The sequence below is a fragment of the Vitis vinifera genome, chromosome 12 (assembly GCF_030704535.1).
Source record: "Vitis vinifera cultivar Pinot Noir 40024 chromosome 12, ASM3070453v1".
In the NCBI taxonomy this organism is placed as follows: Eukaryota; Viridiplantae; Streptophyta; class Magnoliopsida; order Vitales; family Vitaceae; genus Vitis; species Vitis vinifera.
In genome coordinates this window covers 12,068,107-12,086,974 of record NC_081816.1, presented here as the reverse complement: position 1 = coordinate 12,086,974, position 18,868 = coordinate 12,068,107, and the positions used below count along the sequence as shown (strand labels likewise).

The window sequence follows — 18,868 nt, the reverse complement described above, 5'->3', positions numbered from 1 at the left end:
AGAGTGCCACGACACCAAGTGGGCTGGGCACCCAGGGCAACGACGCACGAGGGCATTACTCGAGTCGGCTTACTATTGGCCTCAAATACGGGATGAGGTTGAGGCCTACGTGAGAACTTGTCTTGTGTGTCAACAAGACAAGGTGGAGCAACGACAGCCTAGAGGCCTGTTGGAACCATTACCAATAGCGGAGCACCCATGGGACAGCGTCACCATGGACTTCATCATCGAGCTGCCCAAGTCAGAGGACAACGGCTCTATCATAGTGGTAGTGGACAGGTTCTCTAAATATGCGACCTTCATAGCAGCCCCTACTGACTGCACTGCGGAGGAGACGGCAAGACTATTCTTAAAGCACGTAGTCAAGTATTGGGGATTGCCTAAGTATATTATCAGTGATCGCGATCCGCGTTTCACTGGGAAATTTTGGACGGAGCTCTTCAAGCTTATGGGTCGGAGCTTCACTTCTCCACCAGCTTTCACCCATAGACAGATGGGCAGACTGAGAGGGTGAACGCCTTGCTGGAGTTGTACTTGAGGCACTTTGTGAGTGCCAACTAGAGGGATTGGGCTAAGTTGCTAGATATAGCCCAGTTCTCATACAACTTGCAAAGGAGTGAGGCGACCAACAAGAGCCCGTTCGAGCTAGCCACAGGGCAGCAACCCTTAACTCCTCACACGCTAACGATAGGCTACACGGGGAGAAGTCCAGCGGCTTTGAAGTTCGCGAAGGGGTGGCATGAGCAAGCTGACATAGGACGCTCATACTTGGACAAGGCCGCTAAGAAAATGAAAATGTGGGCTGACAAGAAGCGACGTCACACGGAGTACAAGGTCGGAGACATGGTGCTTGTCAAGCTCCTTCCTCAACAATTCAAATCCCTAAGGCCAATGCATAAGGGCCTTGTGAGGAGGTATGAAGGACCCTTCCCTATACTTGGAAAGGTCGGCAAGGTGTCCTACAAAGTGGAGTTACCGCCAAGGTTAAAGATTCACCTTGTCTTCCACGTGAGTTACTTGAAACCATATCACGAAGACAAGGATGATCCAAGCCGAGGGCTTTCTAAGAGGGCACCTACAGCGGTTGTGACCTCCTATGACAAGGAAGTGGAACACATCATTGCAGACCGAATCATCAGAAGGCGTGGTGTGCCTCCTACTACGGAGTACTTAGTGAAATGGAAGGGACTACCAGAAAGTGAGGCTAGCTGGGAGCCAGCAAATGCACTATGGCAGTTCCAGGAGCAGATTGAGCGGTTTCGGGCAGAAGACGCGACGAGGACGTCTGCGGCTTAGGTGGGGGAGAGTGTCACAAGATGCTTCAAATGACCCTCCCCATGGCTTATATAGGAGGTGAGAAGCTTCTAGAGACCCTTGGAGACATCCACACTTAGCCACTAGTGGGAAGAGTGTTGAAGGTTCTAGAAATGCCTAGAGAAGTCCACACAACTCTACACTATGGAAGAAGGCATGAGAAGGGTCCAAAGCTTTCTAGAGAAATCTAGAAGTCTCTTGTATATAGGCTTGTACATAGAATAGTGTAGGACATTCTAGAATATTCATGAATTGTAAGGAACCCTCTAAGGTTCTAGAGAGTTCCATTGGTGCCTATAAATAGGTGAGGGCCTCATTTGGCCAAGGCACCAAGCAAGTGAGCTTCCAACCACTTGTAAAGGCTTCCTTGAGTAATAAGAGCTTTCATTCTTTAAAAGTTGCCTACTACAACTTCTCAAGCTTCCGAGTCGTGAGCATCTTAGCCTAGCAAGCTAAGTGTCGGGGGTAAGGCTGACTTAGCAAGATCAAGTGTCTTGATTTGCCTAAGTGTCGCACGAGCTTAGGAAACAACTAAGTCCGTGACAGTATGCTCCCATCCCACCAGTATTCAGCCCTGTATCACCATCACCAACTCGTTTGTGGTCCTGAGCAGATTCTAGAGGTATGTCATTCTCTCCATCAACCAGAGCAAAGAGGGATGCTTCTTCTCCTTCCAGAAATTCTTCAACAATGACCTGAGAACCAGCTGAACAAAAAGCACCTTTGACAAGCATTGAGTCAACAGCTTCGCATGCCTCATCCAATGTCATAGCAACAATAACTCCTTTTCCAGCAGCCAATCTGTCCGCCTTTATAACAATTGGTGCCCCTTGGTCTTGAATATACTGCTTTGCAGCAGCAGGGTCTGTAAATGTTTGATACTGCAGCAATCAAATAAAGCATTAGTAAAGAGTGTTTTATGGAGAAGCGCTGACAAATAAATGATAAAGCAAATAAATGTTAATATGAGAAAAATGGAGTGAGGAAGACATGCCAGTCACTTAGTCAAGGATTAATTAGAATGGATCTTTTTTATATGTAAAGATAATATACCAAAAGAGCACCAGGGGGATCACAATCTATGAAGACAGAATAGAATTGGAGTCTTGGACTGCCCCAAGCAAAATGAAATACAGAAGAAGAAGAGAAGGAGAAAAAAGGGTCCAAAGCTCACTACCTCACAATGCTTCTGAAACTGCTAATAAAGTCCATAAGAGATCCCTACCACCAGAATAAACCTCAGTCCAGGATTGTAGTTAGAGAAGCAGTCTCTTTGACTAAAGATTAAATCTAAAAAACATTCTGGTCATGGAGAATCTAAAGTCTTATAGTCTAATTACAACAAATTGCTTTCTGACACCAGCACAGGCACTAAGGCAGCACACTAACTTTCTGGTAATATGAAACCGAAAGCAATCACTGTGGGTACTAAAGTCTAAAAAACAGAGAAGAAAATGACACCCATCATCTCCTTATTAAGATCAAAACTGATAGAAGCAAGCTGACATATCATATTCATGATAAAAATGCCAGCAACAAGCAAACATGCTCTGATTTTCATAAATAGAAAAAAGGGGGGGGACAAAAGGAAGGAATCATCACACTTGTGTAACTGAGATCAAAATAAACAGACAAATCTTAGCAGTGGGAATCCCATATTTGTCACACAAATTCTTCATGAAGTTCTTGGAACCTTCTAATGCAGCAGCTTCTGATGAAGGGCCAAAACTGGGTATTCCAAGCCTTAACTAGATCATTTGAGAGACCTGCAACAAGAGGAGCCTCTGGCCCCACAACTAGTCCTACTCCCCATTTATAGCAGAAGGAGATCACTGCTGAGCTGTCAGAGATGTCAAGGTCTGAAATACAAGTGGCATCTCCTGAGTTGGAAATCCCAGCATTTCCAGGTGCACAGAAGACTGCATCACAAGAGGGAGATCGCTTCAAGGCATAGCATAGAGCATGTTCCCTTCCGCCACTGCCAATGACCAGAACAACCACCCTATCTTCAACGGAGCCAATAAATAGAGATGGATCAATGAATGATGAAGCATGAACAAGTGAATAAGCTATGAGACCAACTGTTACACTGTCTCTCATATGTTTAAGAGAATATTCAGATACAATGAATCTTGAATCAATATTCCAAAGTTTTATTGATTAAAAAAAAAAAGAGTATACCCTTTTGTAAAGAACAAAACAAATGCATGCATATGCAAAGGAAGAGACACTCTAACAACCATTTTGATAGTTTTCAAGCCTCAAAATTACTTATTCTTAGCATAACCACAAGCTTGTGTTAAGATGCCTCAATTTCTAACTCCAGGTGTCATGGATTTTTAAAAGGAGACCTGCTCTGTCTTTGAAATTTAGGGCTTGTCGTCAGGTTATATCCAAAAACAGATCTGCATTACGCAAGTGTTAACAAACAATGAATTGAATCTTAGCCCAGCCTGTCTAAATCTTCTGGAAGTTTGGATAGACAACAGAGTAGAACAAAAGCTAGAAGTGTTGAAATATTTTAAAGTCTCTACTACTGAGCATGTTTTGCATTCACTGTCAATAATGTTCCTCTGACTGAATTCAGCCCCTTCTGAGTAAATTTTCTCTAAGTGCCAATAAAATGTGCATCATCAAACCAACAGCCTCACTGAATTTTCTATTCGAAACCTTATTTAGCCATCTAATACGCTCTAGTAAAGAAGAAATATCAAACAATACCAGCAGATTAAAAAGCAATAAACAAGTGCATGTGCAGAACATCATCATGGAAGTACAACAGGTTAAGAAAGGAGTTGGCAATGCCAGGTGAACGGGTACAACTACATTCACTTGGAAGGGAAATAGGAATAGCCACAAAAACAAGCCTCCAATATGGCACAAGTCTAGACATTTCCTTCCCAACAATTCTAGATATTTTCTTTAATGTGAGAATCAAACATGCAACTTTGAAAGAATTCAATAGCTTTCAAATGATCCAATGACAAGGGGAAATGATTGATCAGGTGATTGATCCACTTTCACACTGCATACATTGAAATACTAGAAGATGGATTAACAGTCAACTCAATATATTGTGTAGTTACTCATACAAATTAGTATGAACTAATTAATATAATCATTAAATATGTGGGAGAATTTGCTGGAGAATGAGGAAGCAAGTTAAATCTAACATTAATCTTGCATTGTTTGCCTCGTATAAGTATAATGGCCTCATTCCCTAATAAGGATCATGAATTTCATATTTTAGTGAAAGAAAATCCAGTCTGGTTAGCCTTGAGCAAGTATAAAAGCTAGGAGTCTTGGCACCCTTTGTATACATCTTGTGTACTCTGGTGTGTTTCTTTGTTAGGCATTTTTAATATCTTTTTTGCATGCCGATAAATAAATAAATAAATAAAATAAAATAAAAAACCTAAATAAAGGCTAGAAGACCAACAATGCAGTTAAACTCTTAACTGACATTTAGGAGTAACAAAATGTACCAGATTGACATCTTTAACTAATAGATGATGTGGAGAAACAAAATCTTTGCTCAAGGAGGTAGCCCACACACAATTTTGTGTATGAAATAATAGTATTGAGGAGGAAGATCCTTGGTTATTGAAGGAGCTCAACCAAAACAAATCTTCTGCCTTCAAATCAAGGTACGATTTTTAAATACTATGATCTATGGGTGGGTTGAATGAATAATTTTTATGCTGTGTTCATACACTCCGAATCCAACATTCCCAACAACTGAAAAATTTATTCCAAATTAGCCTAACTGAAGGGCTCTTACCCCAAAAGTTTTTAAATTTAAAGTGTTCAAATTGGAAAAAGATCACAAAAACCAAAACCATTTGCATAATTTGTATAGGAGCTAACGCCAAATTCATCATAGGAAACTGTGACTAAATGCAGTTTCACTTCAACATCAAATGCAGGAAAATGGTGAATTTTTTTTTTTGAAAAAAAAAAGGACAGAAACAAGTAAGACTAATAATATAAAAAAAAATCACAACCATAAAGACACTGTTAACTTTGAAAGAAAATATTTCCTTGATTCCACCCAAAAAAAACGAAAAACAAAAATAGATAAACCTAACCATAATCAAGCTCAAGCAAGTTTCAAACACAACATCAAAAGATAAGGATAAATTCTGAAAAAACCCCATGATGGCCCAATAAAAAGGAAAAAGGAAAAAGGAAAAAACAAAAACCCAAAGTACAACTAATTCACAAAAGGCGTAAACCCTTTTAATGGGGATAATATCCTTAATCACAAACCCACAATAAAGTAAATACCATTAAAAAAATTAGGATTTTGGTTACTAGAGGCAATGTCAGATTGTTGGAGTTGGGTTTGGGTGCCCAAGTGGGCTCACTTGACTTAACCCGACCCAAATAAATTAGAAAATGGGGGAGTAGTTTTTGGGAGTTTTATAACTACCCAAAAACTGCCACTATTAAAAAAAAAAATTAATTATCTTATTTTTCTCTCTCTGGGTGAAAACTCTTTTGGTGAGAATTCTCTCCTGAAAAACCAGAGAAAGATATTTTGGCTCCTTTCTCTCTGAAAACCACAAAGAGAAGAAATATGTTGTCTTCTCTCTCCAGGAAACAAAAAGAGTAAGAATATAATTCTTCTAAAGAAACAAAAAGTTCTTTCTCTTAAAGTTATTTTGTTTTCTCTGTGAAACGAAGGTTAAGACTTTTGTGCTGTAATAAATGAATGATTCTAGTATTCGTAGTTTCATTCATGACTTGAGGCGAGAAATTTGACTAGTGAAACAACCAATATGGATCTTGGGCATTTCAGAAGGTAATCAGAAATCTTATTATTCATCATTGGTATCAAAGCCCTATTAGGTTGTTTTCTGGCTTTTTTTTTTTCTCTCTGTTTCAAAAGAAGAAGAACATTTTTCGTTTTCTTTGAAAAAGAAATAAGCAGAGAAAGAAATGTTTTCTGGTTATGGTTCCAAAAAAACACAATTTCTAAATTTAAAAATAAATTTTTTTGTTTGACTTTATTCTACAAAAAAGTAAATAAATAAACAAAAAATTTGGGATAATATGATTTTGGATATTATTCGACATAAAAAAAAAAGGAAAAAGATAAGGAGAAAAAATAAGTGCAAAGTGCACCGACTCTAGGAGTCTTAGACGAAATTCAAATGGACAATAAAAAATATATATATAGGAAAAGACAAGAGCCACATTTTCTGGTTATGGTTCCAAAAAAACCCTTCTCCAAGACAAATAAAGTGGAATATTTTTTTCTAGGATTTTTTTTTTTAAAAAAAAGTAATAATGATACAAAAAGTTAAATATGTTTTAATCTACTTATTAACATCAAAGTTGAATTAGTGTTGTTGGTTAGAACCTTTCTCATGCTCACTTGAGACCCAAGTTCGAGCTTTGATACCCTCTCCTATTTCAAGTTCAAATATAATTAGACTATTAACAAAAAAGGGTCTTAAATATTAGTATTTGTTACTCAGTGAAAAAAATAAAAAGAGAGAATGGATTGTCTATAAAGAGGCTTGATCTCTTTACCATAGGTATAAAAGTCTTGTACTCTACCAACTAGGCTAGATATATATATATATATATATATATATATATATATATATATATATATATATATATATATATATATATATATATATATATATATATATATATATATATATTCATAAAAGACTATGGTTATTGAAAGCAACATTTAGAGTTATGGAAGATATTACGAATAATCCTAATATTGTTCTTCCTTTTAACTTTAACAGAGAAGATTAGTTATTTTTCTACATACTTTGTTTATGCTTTGTACATGAAATGTAAATATCTTATATTCAAGATATGACATGAATATTTATCGTTTTAAAAATAAGTATATCTTTTATGTACATGCATATCTTTAATTCTTTTGTATATGTTATTGATACATGCTAGTTGTATCTATATATATTATGGAGTGGGAGGTTTTAGGCTAAAAAGAAACTTAAGTAATTTCTTGCCTAAAATTAGAAATACTTGCATAGATTATTTCTAATTTTTAATAATTAAAATTGTATATAGGAGTTGATTGGAAACATAGTGAACTTTCATTTCTATTGCAATTTAAGGTTATTACACATTAGAAGATGATTAAAGCAGGTAAAAGTATCAATATCCATAAAAGTACCGATTAATAAGATTGTGAAATATCTTTAAGTAGTTGAATATATCGACTACAACTAGGAACATCATAGTATAATTAAACAAATGTGAGAAACTGAATGACGATAATTACAAGATTTGGTATCGCAAAGTTCAGTATATCCTTGAAGAGAGAGAAACTCTTGATACATTGAATCATGTCATGTAAGAACCTAAACAAGGAAACTCTGCTTAACATAGAAGAGATCAGGAGGCTTATATGGCTTGGAAGAAAAAGAGTTCTTTAACTCGCATTACATTGTTAAACTGTATATAAGATGATTTCTTGATTGAGTATGAGGTTTACCAAACTGCTCATGAAATGTGGCATGCTCTAAAGGAAAAGTATGGTGAACTTCCAGCTACTAAGTTGAGAGAACTTGTACTGAAATTTGAAAATTATAAGATGTGACCGAACCATACAATGAAACAACATCTTAAGGAGATGAAAAGAATGATAAGAGAGCTTAAGACATCCAGATGTGTCTTCAATGATGAGCAACAAGTTGATGTGGTCATCAAATCTCTACCAAAGAGCTATGAACATATGGTGGTGAATATAACACATGATAAGAGTGTCAAGACCTTTGATGATATAGTTTGCCATCTTGAATTGGAAGTCAAGTGACTTATGGTTGCTAGGCCTAATGAACAAGCTCATGTAGCTTAATCCGGTTCTCGCAAAAACTTTTGGCTTTAAGAGTAATAGAAAATTCTTTAAGAAGAATAAGAGATCTGATGATGCTTCAAAGAAAGAAAAAATTGAGACACACAAGAAATTTAAGCGTGATAAGAAGGATAATAGCAAGTTCAAATGTTATAATTATGGCAACTAAGGTCACTTTACTCATGAGTGCACTTAGTCAAACTAGACTTAGTCCCCCACTAACCATATAGCTAGAGACCAAGGAGCATATGTAAACTTTCGACAAATTAGTTTCAATACAAAATGAATCTATGTAGAAAACAACTTTAAAGTTGAGGTCAAGGGTGTTAAAACGTGTAAATTGGAGTTGTGTAGAGAATATACCCTATTCCTACATGATGTTATTTATATTTCGAATATTTGACAAAATTTGGTCTCTATGTTAGTCCTTCTTGGTTTAGGTTTCAATTTAAATTTTCATGATTCAGTAATGGAGTTGTATTTGGGAACAACATACTTTGGTTCTGGATTTATTTTGAATGGTTTTATAGTTCTTGACATTGATAACTATGTGTTGTCTAGTTCTAATGATAATTTTTATTCATTGATGACTACTTCTAGAAATGCATGTTATCATGTGATCATATGGCATGCTAGACTTGGGCATATTGGACAAGAAAGAATGAATAGACTAGCTAGAGAAAATCTTCTTAGTCAATTCACTAAAATTGATATGCCAACTTGTGAATATTGTCTAGCTAATAAAACTATAAGAAAACCATTCAGAAAATGAACTAGAACTAAAACATCATTGCAATTGATCCGGTTTTTACATTTGTGATCCTATGTGTGTTCAAGCAAGGTATTAGGCCTTATAATTCATCACGCTTATAGATGACTTTGCTTGTTACAGTTATGTTTATCTGATTTCTCATAAGTCAAAAACATTAGATTGTTTCAGACGCTACATTAATTTAGTTGAGAATCAGTTAGACAAAATGATCATAAAGAATAGACCGGGGTAAAGAATATCTATCAGAACAATTTAAAGATTTATGTGATGAAAAGGGTATTGGTACACAATAGACTATTCCAAGGACTCCACAACAAAATGTTTTTGTTAAAAATAGGAATAGAATGTTGTTATACATGGTTAGATCAATGGTGGCTCAATCCAATCCTCCTATTTCATATTGGGGAGACACATAGTTGACTACTTCTCATGTTCTTATCCAAGTACCCTTAAAGTTTGTTTCATTACTTCATATGGGTTATGGAATAATCGAAAGCCTGATCCTAACAATTTGCGACCTTGAAGGTCAGTGGCTTATGTTCACAATCCTTCTCATAAATATGGAAAATTAAGTCATAGAGGAAGGAAATGTATCTTTATAAGATGCAATGAACACTCTAAAGTGTATGTGTTCATAGGTGAGCATGTAGATAGAATAGTAACTAAATTAGAATCACGAGATGTCACGTTCTTAGATGGTGATTTCCCACATATGGGTGAAATTGATAGGAATTTACAACATAAGATTCATACCCGAATAACAATTGATGCTTGAATAGAGTAGGAGTGAACTAGTACTTGTAGCAAGTATAGTAAAAGAGTCGATGTCGAGAAAAAGTTCTCAATAAATTATTCCTCGATGATGATTTGATATTGAAGGGGAAGTTCATATTTTCACTCAATATGATGATGCTAAGCCTAAAATTCAAAAGACTCTTACTTGTCCAACTAAGGATAAATGAAGAAAAACAATGGAAGAAGAATTGGAGTGGATGCGAAAGAATCAAGTCTAAGACTTGGTTGATCTGCCTTCAGATTGAAAAGCTATTAGGAACAAATGAGTTCTTAAAAATAAAATGAAAGGCAGATGGATCCATTGAAAATTATAAAGCTCGATTAGTGGCTAAAGGGTATACCCAACAAGAGGGTATAGACAATGAGGAAACGATCTATCTAGTAGTTAGGTTTGCCTCAATTCGCCTCATTCTAGCTTTAGTAGCTCGTATAGATTTAGAGTTACACTAAATGGATGTTAAGACAACTTTCCTTAATGGAGAGTTGAATGACGAAATCTATATGGAATAACCAGTGGATTTCATTATCCAAGGCCAATCGCACAAAGTGTGTAAGTTAAATTGATTGATTTATGGCCTTAAACAATCATCCAGACAAAAGCACTTAAGATTTCATTGTGCAATAACTTTGTATGTTTTCGCAATGATTGATGAGGACCATTGTGTTTATATTAAGCGAAATAAAGATAAATATATGTTACTATCTTTATACATGGATGATATACTTATAACCAGAAATGATTTGGAGTTTGTATAAACCATTTCAAGATGGTTGTCATCTGCTTTTGAGATGAAAGATATGGGAGAAGCATTTTACATTCTTGGAGTAAAGATCCATAGTGATCGTTCTCACAAACTAGCGACTCTTTTATAAGAGCACTATATTAAGAATATCCTTGAATGATTTAATATGCAAGATTGTAATCCCATTGACACTCCATTTGTAAGAGGTGAAAGCCTAAGTAAAGAAATGGGTCCAAAGACTCAAAAAAGAAAAAAATAACTAATGTTCCCTATTTCAATGTTGTTAGGTGTCTAATGTATGTTGCGATGTGTACAAGACTATATATATCTCCTATGTTGTTGGGATGGTGAGTCATTACCACGAAAAATACTAGAATGATGCATTGGAAAATAATAAAGAGAATTCTTCGGTATCTAATAGGCATTGTGGATTATTCCTTTTGTTATCAAGGCAAATAATTATGCTTGTGGGTTACTCACATGTCGTTTGGGCAAGTGATCTAGATGAGCACAAATCAACATTTAGATACACATTATTGCTTAATAATGGTGCCAGATTATGGAAAAGCAAGAAACAAACTTGTATAGCTTTGTTAACCATCAAAGCTGAATTTACTGTTCATTCAGTTGTAATATAAGAAGTTGTATGGTTGAAAAGATTTTTGCAAAGCTTGAGAATAGTCAAGGATGTTTTTGAGCTAATGACAATCTAAAGTGACAATCAATTTGAGACCATTTATGTAAATGATCCAAAATATCATGGAAAAATTAAACATCTAGATACAAAGAATAATTTTAAAAGAGATATTATTGCACAAAGAGAAAATGATCCTGAATATTTACCTATATGTGAAATGGTTGTTGATCCATTCACAAAATCCATTATAAGAAACATGTTTTTTTGTACATGTAAAGTCATTGGGATTGTGTAGGTTATGATCTATGTGGATCATATGTTATGGATCATTATTGATTAGATATAAGATACTTTATACATGATAAAATGATATGAATATTTGTTATTCATATAATTGAATATGTAATTGGTACTTACATATATAAGGATGTCAATAGGCAGAGGTTGGCTCTCTCACACGAGCAACCACCCCAATCAATACGTTTATGAGTTGGGATGAGACACAGTATAGTAATGTTGATAAATGAGTGAAAAGTATACAAGAGATGATGAGTGTCGCCTTGATTAAGTGTCAAGATGAGGTTTATAGTAAATGACATCTTGACTGAATGTAATCACCCATAATTACATTTGCCTGTTTGTACCAGACTTGAGTTTTAGTGTAAAAGGTTTAAGGAAAACCATAGATGCAAAACTCAAACAAGTTACTAGTGTGAAGTTCTTAGTTGAGGTTCGTATGGTGGTAGTTTGACATACACTCTTTAAGTAAAGAGAAACCACCATAACATGTATTTCATACTACATGTGTTTGAATGTGACTAATAAGGAAAGTGAGTGATTAATCCTTACATCCTCATTGTGTGAGATCCTTAGGGCTTATTACAATTATAATAGTCTATATTGTACTCTTTTTACTTTTGACCATGTTTTGAGGTGACAAACTAATGTTGCTACTTTGGTATGTTTCCGACGAAAATGAAATATTTTATCCTTATGAGACATATTGGGCAATCAGTTAATTTGGATCTAAAAGGCATGAGCTCATAAGGAAGACTTTTTTTAGTTACATTGATAAAGATGTGTTCATGGTTGATCAGTTATATTGCTTTTGTAGTTGATATAATTATGAATGCATTTATAATGTTGGATGATATACAACTTCGAGGGATTAAGTGTATACATTAAAATGTAACTAAATAAGTTGGGGTATAGCGAGATATGATTATTATTGCTCACTCATATATATATATATATATATATATATATATATATATAGGTTGAATTATTATGTATCCTTAACAGGTGCATAAGTTTAAAAGCTCCTTAATTGCAAGTGTGCTCACATAGTCACATGATCCATTTACCTGTATGAATGACCTTCAAAAGTGGAATAGAATGGACTTGGATGAGTGATTGGGCTAGTTCAGCCTATCTTGTGTCAGTGGGAGATGTTAGAGTTGGGTTTGGGTGCCCAAGTGGGCTGACCTGACCTGACCTAAATAAATGAGAAAATGAGGAAACAGTTTCTGGGAGTTTTAATTATCTTATTTCTCTCTATTTCTCTCTCTGGGTGAAAACTCTCTCGGTGAGAATTCTCTCCTAAAAAACCAAAGAGAGATATTTTGGCTTATCTCTCCTTGAAAACCACAAAGAGAAGAAATATGTTTTCTTTTCTCTCTAGGAAACAAAAAAAAGTAAGAATATAATTCTTCTAAAGAAACAAAAAGGTCATCTCTTGAAGTTATTCCTAGTTTTCTCTGTGAAACGAAGGTTAAGGCTCTTATGCTGTGAGATACGAATGATTCTCGTATTCATAGTTTCATTCATGACTTGAGGCAAGAAATTTTGCTGGTGAAACAACCAATCTGGATCTTGGACATTTCAGAAGGTAATTGGAAATCTTAATATTCATCACAAATTGTTTTACTTTCATTGAGACATAATGAAATTGGAATGATGTTGATAAAGAGGTTGTAGAGCCACCAAAATGGCGAAATTCCTAAGGAATATGGTAATTTTTTTGTGGAAATGGAAGCTCCTGCAAGGAAAGATGATGAAGTTCCAAATATGCTACAGTTATTTGGTAGGAATGGCTTTGAAGACAGATGAAGATTGTGGAGAGTTCTTAATCCAAAAGTCCCAATGCTATTCAATGACATGCAAGCCATCCCAAAAAGACCCTAAATTTTCCCAAACATCAGTCTTTATTATAGCTTCAAAGAAAAATGTGGTGTGAAAATTGAAATACTAAACTTGATGTTGAGAAGGAGAAGCAATGAAAAACAAAAGCTTTAGATTTGTCTGATTTAAAAAGGCTACAAAAAAACTATTTTAAAATCTTATGGGCCCAATTACTTGTTATTTTAACTTATTTTTTTAATACATGGAGAAATAAAAAAAAACCTTAAAAAATATAAATAGAAAATAAAGTAGAATACAATTTTTTTTCACTCTCTTTCCACCAACCAATATTGAAAATCTTAAAATATATTTTTTTTCCTCAATTACAATTGTTTTTTTTTTATTCATTTTAATTTCTCTAATTTTTTTTATTAAGCAAAAAGACTTTAAATGAAATTTTACAAATAATCTCCAAATGAAACCATATCTGATAGATACAATTTTACAAATAAACTCTAAATGGTATTAAAAAACACATCTAATTATATTAAAAATCATATACTTTACAAATTTTTTAACTAGACAAATAAACTCTAAATCAAACAAGATTTAATGCTTTTAATTCCATAACAAGTCTAATAGTTTTTTTAATGAGTTGAAACTCAAATAATGACCATTTTATACCATAAATTGGTTTAAAATAACTTTATTGTTTCTCTTTTTGTGTAGAACCATGTTTTTTGAATTTTCTCACTAAACAAATAAATTTCAAATTGAACAAGACCTAGTACGTTGAATTTGGTAACAAGCCTATTATTTTTTTAAATAATTTAGAATTTAAAAAACAACAAACTTACTACTAGAAAGTCATAGACTAAAATTGATTTAAAATAAATTAATTATTTTCTCTTATATTTTTGTAAGTTTTCTTTATAGAAAAATTGACTTCTAATAACATTAAACTTAATGTGTTTAATTTATTAATGAATTTAATAAGTTTTAAAAATAATTTGGTACTAGAAAACATATCCAATCATTATCAGAAATAATAAATCAATATTGTTATACAATGAGTTATAACTTCATTATTTTCCTTATGCATATAACTATATTTTATGAATTTTCTCATCTAATGAGGTTGTACACTAGCATTTTTCATATGCATCCTCATTCGATGGCTAGATTGGTTTTTATATTGTGAAAAATTGATGTTTGAAAAGAAGTTAAAGTTGCCTCTTATTTTTGTTTATTTACAAAAATAAGAAATAAAACACTAAGAGTGACTCATTTTGAGAAAAAAAAATGTCTATAAAAATTGAGTCTAGGTCTTGGGAAGGTACTATAAGGTAAAATATCTCTAAGCCCTCTTTACCAAACAAGTGAAGGAAACTAAAACAATTGACTAATAGATCAATGGATACCAAAATACGAAAATAACAAGAATATACAATAAGGTAATGGTGATAGAGAGAAAAAGATAACAAATATTCAAAGCATGACATGCATATCAAAGGAATAAATGAAGAAAACGAGGAAGTGTACCTCAATAATACCCAAAATAGGAAAGCACACTTACATAGAAAGAGAGGGTTAATTCATAAGCAAATAAGAGATATAATGACAAAACAAGAGCCAAAAAAATCTATACAAAATATAAATAATTAAAATCAAGAAGCAAAGATGACTAATCTAGCATCAAAGCGAGCTAAGATACACTAAACATACACAAGGGTCAAATTAGGACAACAAGTATGTATAATTGAAATAGCTAGAGAGGAGATATAATATAAAGGAAGGTTTTTCTAATATATACAAGATGTCTACAATACAAACCAAGAGTTAAAGGAGGTTAGAAGTATGTAAACAGAGACTCAATTAGAAAGTTTATACAAGATATATAGAAATTAAACAACAAGTAGGTACTTACGAAATAAATCTTAATAAAATAGTTAGAGATGAGATTAAAAAAAATAAAAAAATTACAACATCTTCAAAATGTCTACAATATAATCTAAAAGCCTAAAGTGTTTAAGCATTCACTAGTTATCTCATATTTCATTAAACATATTATTGCTAAAAAATAAAGCAAAATAACAAGTCATGCAAACGTGGAATTGTTTGACAAGTATAGAGGTGAGATAAAATAAAAACATAAATTGTAGAACTCGTCAAAAGTATCTACAACACATTAAAATTTTTTATGAAGCTTAAACATTCACCAATTAACCCATATTTCAAAGAACATTTCATGACACTAGATTCAAGTTAGCACAATAAGTAAAAAAAAAAAATGAAACTAATTCTTAAATTTGAAAAATGATTTTTGAATGAAATCAAAGCTAAAAAACAGTTTTAAACCTTTGAGCTATAATTGATTTATAAAAAAAAATTCACAGGTAGATAGAATCTTGACACTTGGAAAAACCAATTTACTCAACAAGATTGGAGATGGCCTTATTTTTTTAAAATAAAAAATAAAATCAAAAAAATCAAAAATTAAAATTCTTTGATACATTTAAGAAGTCTAAAACATCATCCAAGTCTCAAAAATATTTTAGGACAAGTCAAGGAGTTTGAATTTATAAAAATATCTCAAGGGTTAAAAGCAAGTCAGCAAGTGAGCGATTTTTGAATATTAAGAATATGAGCTTTACCAATGCCCAAATTATTTTTCATGGACTAACTCATATCCCCAACCCTTTAAAGATCATAGAAAGAAACTAATGAGGATCATAAATGATCTCATTAAATTGAATTTTTTTAGATTAATTTGTCCCAAAAATCAATAAAATCTGAAAATCATTGGTTTGAAAAATGAGTATTATAAGGTAAAAGAATGAGTCATGTACAAATCCATAGGGCATTCACTCCTTCTCAACCCTCAAATGAGTATGAATTTGAACTCATAAGAGGCATGAATAGTCAAATTAACACTCACACGTGACAAAAAAAAAGTGTTGAATTCACAAAAAAATACCTATAGATAAGGATATTATCATATGAAAGCATCCATTATATATCATGGAACACAATACCCATTGTTGAATCTAAATGACCATAATTTCAAACCCCAATTGACCATGAAATTCAAAAAGGTTAAAAATGGTCTATTAAATGTTAGTTTGAAAAAACTTTTTTAAAAACCCATTAAGACTAAGAGAACATCTATCAATTTTATCAAGCATAATAGTGAGATCAAAGCTTATGGAAGGAGGTTTGACCTTAGTTATGAAAAAGACCATTAAGAATACTTGAAATCTCAACCATAGAGGGTTTGAAAATCAGCTTTACAATCAAATTTGAAAGGGGGAAAAAAAAAAAAAAAAAACTAAAAGATGCCTCAAAAGTTATTTTCCATAAAAAAAATCACTTTGGCAAATAAATAAACACTTGTGGCTCTCAAAATTAATCAAAAAGGCATTCAAAAAATCATTAAAATAAAGAGGAAAACCGAATTCCCAAAAAGAGAAAATTAAAAGAAAATAAGGACTCTAAATCCTAACAAAGCCTCATCTTATAAGTGGTGAATGGCCTTAAAAAAAAAAAAAAAAAAAAAAAAAAAAAAAAAACTCATAAGAGGTAAAAATCAAATCAAACCAAACTTTAAAACCATTGTATAGTAAGATAAATCAAAGATTTAGCAATCCCTCAAACAATCAAGGAGAATCAAGAAAATGAGAGAAGAACCATAGATTTGGAATAAATAACCAACAATCCAATGTGTGGCCTCTAATATCCACACTCAACAAATACATATCCTCAAAGAACCAAAAGAAAAAAGGAAAGTAAAGTAAATGAGAGATAAAAAAAATGAAATTAAGTTATACTTACAAAGTTTCTTATCACAAGTGACCAAACATGTTTTTCAAGTAAGCTTCCAAGTTAAGAATCTTTCCAAAAGAGCTTTTCTTCCTATTCTCTCAATTTTGACAGAGTATCCCTTATCCAAAACCCTCAAAAAAAAAAAAATCTCTAATAAACTCCTAAAACCCTTTTTTATAGGACAAAGAATTGTAGAGATTTGGACACTTGTCTTCATCTCCCCCAAAGCTCAATTATCTTTAAAAACCCTCTTAAACCAAACCTAAACTTGAAAAAAATAAAAATTAAAATAAGAACACTCCTAAAACGAACCTTGGGAATTTATAAAAACAAAAGGGAGAAGGACCTAGGGTATTGCTAAAGTCACACCATGGATCCAAAAAAACCCTCCAAAAGTGACTTAAAAGTCAATGTCAAAGTTGAATAGTAAGTCAACCACAAAGGAGCATGAAGAACATAAAAGCCGAAGAGGATCCTATGCAAAGATTTAATGCTTTAAAATTTTAAATGATTTTTCTAGTTTTTAAGAATAATTTTAAATTTAAAAACTAACCTAATAACTTGCAAACTAAATCAAAACTAGTTCAAACTATTTTCTCCATAATTGTGTACTAAATACATACATGTAATGAAAATCTTGGTTTATTTTCATATTAAAATATTAAACTTGGTTTATTTACAAATAAGATATTATTAATCATTATTATTTTTAAATTAATATATTTTATTTTTAATAAAAAAATCAATTATGTCTCTATGAAGATAATAATACCATATTTTTATAATATCTCTTAAAATAATATTTTTTTATAAAAGTATATAATTTATTTTTTATTATAATATTTTTTATTTACATTTTATTAAAAATTATTTATTTATTATTTTATTTGTAAACTTTTAATAAGATTTGAATTAAATTTAATTAATATTATATAAATTGAATTTACATTTTTTTTTTTACAAAAAAACAATTTATTGAAAGAGTTCTTTTTTTTTTTTGAATTTTGAAAAATAATTTATCAAATACCCTTATTTTTTAATGGAATACTAACAATTTTTTTTATTTATTATTTTATAACTTAAAAGCAACTAATTTATAGACAAGTATAGAAAGCATTATTAAACAAACCTTATTATTATTATTTTTTAGTTTTTAAAAACAAAAAATGGTAAAATTAGATAAATAAGGCCTTGTTTGGCCATATTTTCTTAAACTTGTTTTTAAAAATTGTTTTTAAGTTAAAGAATAAAAAAACCATTTTCTAATTTTATTTTTTTTTAATAAAAATAAGGGTTAAGGGTGTTTGGCATGTGTTTTTAAAAATAAAAAACAAAAAAAGATGTTTGGATAAGTTGTTTATATATATATGTATATATACTTGAAAATTCAATTTATGTAATATAAATTTAATTTAATTCTTATTAGAAATGAAAATAATTTTTTAAATTACAAATAAATTTAAAAAATAATTTTTAGTAAAACATGAATAATAATATTGTAATAAAATCATAAATAATAATTTTTTTAATAAAAAAAAAAAACTATTTTAGTATATGCTAGAAACATAAGGATATTAACATCTTTGTTGGAGTTGGGTGGGTGCTCAAGTCAAGCTGACCCAACTCGATCCAACAAATTAGATATCTGGGGGGAGCAGTTTCTGGGAGTTGAAACTGCCCAAAAACCACCCCACTAAATGTATATATATATATATAAAGGTCTCGCTATCGCTCTCTTGAACTCTCTAGCTCACTTTTATTTTCTCATAAAAGAAAGATGGAGAGAACTTAAAAAGAAAAGTTCTTAAATGTTTTTG

The 18,868-nt window shown here is 32.1% G+C and overlaps 1 protein-coding gene across 1 annotated transcript; it reads right to left on the bottom strand.

The window, feature by feature from the left end:
- Positions 1-1,817: 1,817 nt before the first annotated feature.
- On the bottom strand, positions 1,818-3,414 carry LOC100247583 (phosphoribosylamine--glycine ligase, chloroplastic-like). Its single transcript, XM_059740928.1, has 3 exons — positions 3,081-3,414; positions 2,919-3,025; positions 1,818-2,195 (listed from the first exon to the last, which is right to left on the bottom strand). Exons 1-3 carry the CDS (start codon positions 3,412-3,414, stop codon positions 1,818-1,820), a joined length of 819 nt encoding a protein of 272 aa, XP_059596911.1.
- Between the last annotated feature and the right edge of the window lie 15,454 nt (positions 3,415-18,868).

Bases quoted from the DNA above. Each gene is read 5' to 3' on its own strand.
- LOC100247583 (XM_059740928.1), bottom strand. From the start codon at position 3,414: ATGAGAGACAGTGTAACAGTTGGTCTCATAGCTTATTCACTTGTTCAT. The intron at 3,026-3,080 runs GTCTCTCAAATG...GCCCTTCATCAG, and splicing joins AGAGGCTCCTCTTGTTGCAG to AAGCTGCTGCATTAGAAGGT. The intron at 2,196-2,918 runs GTGTGATGATTC...TGATTGCTGCAG, and splicing joins TTTTGATCTCAGTTACACAA to TATCAAACATTTACAGACCC.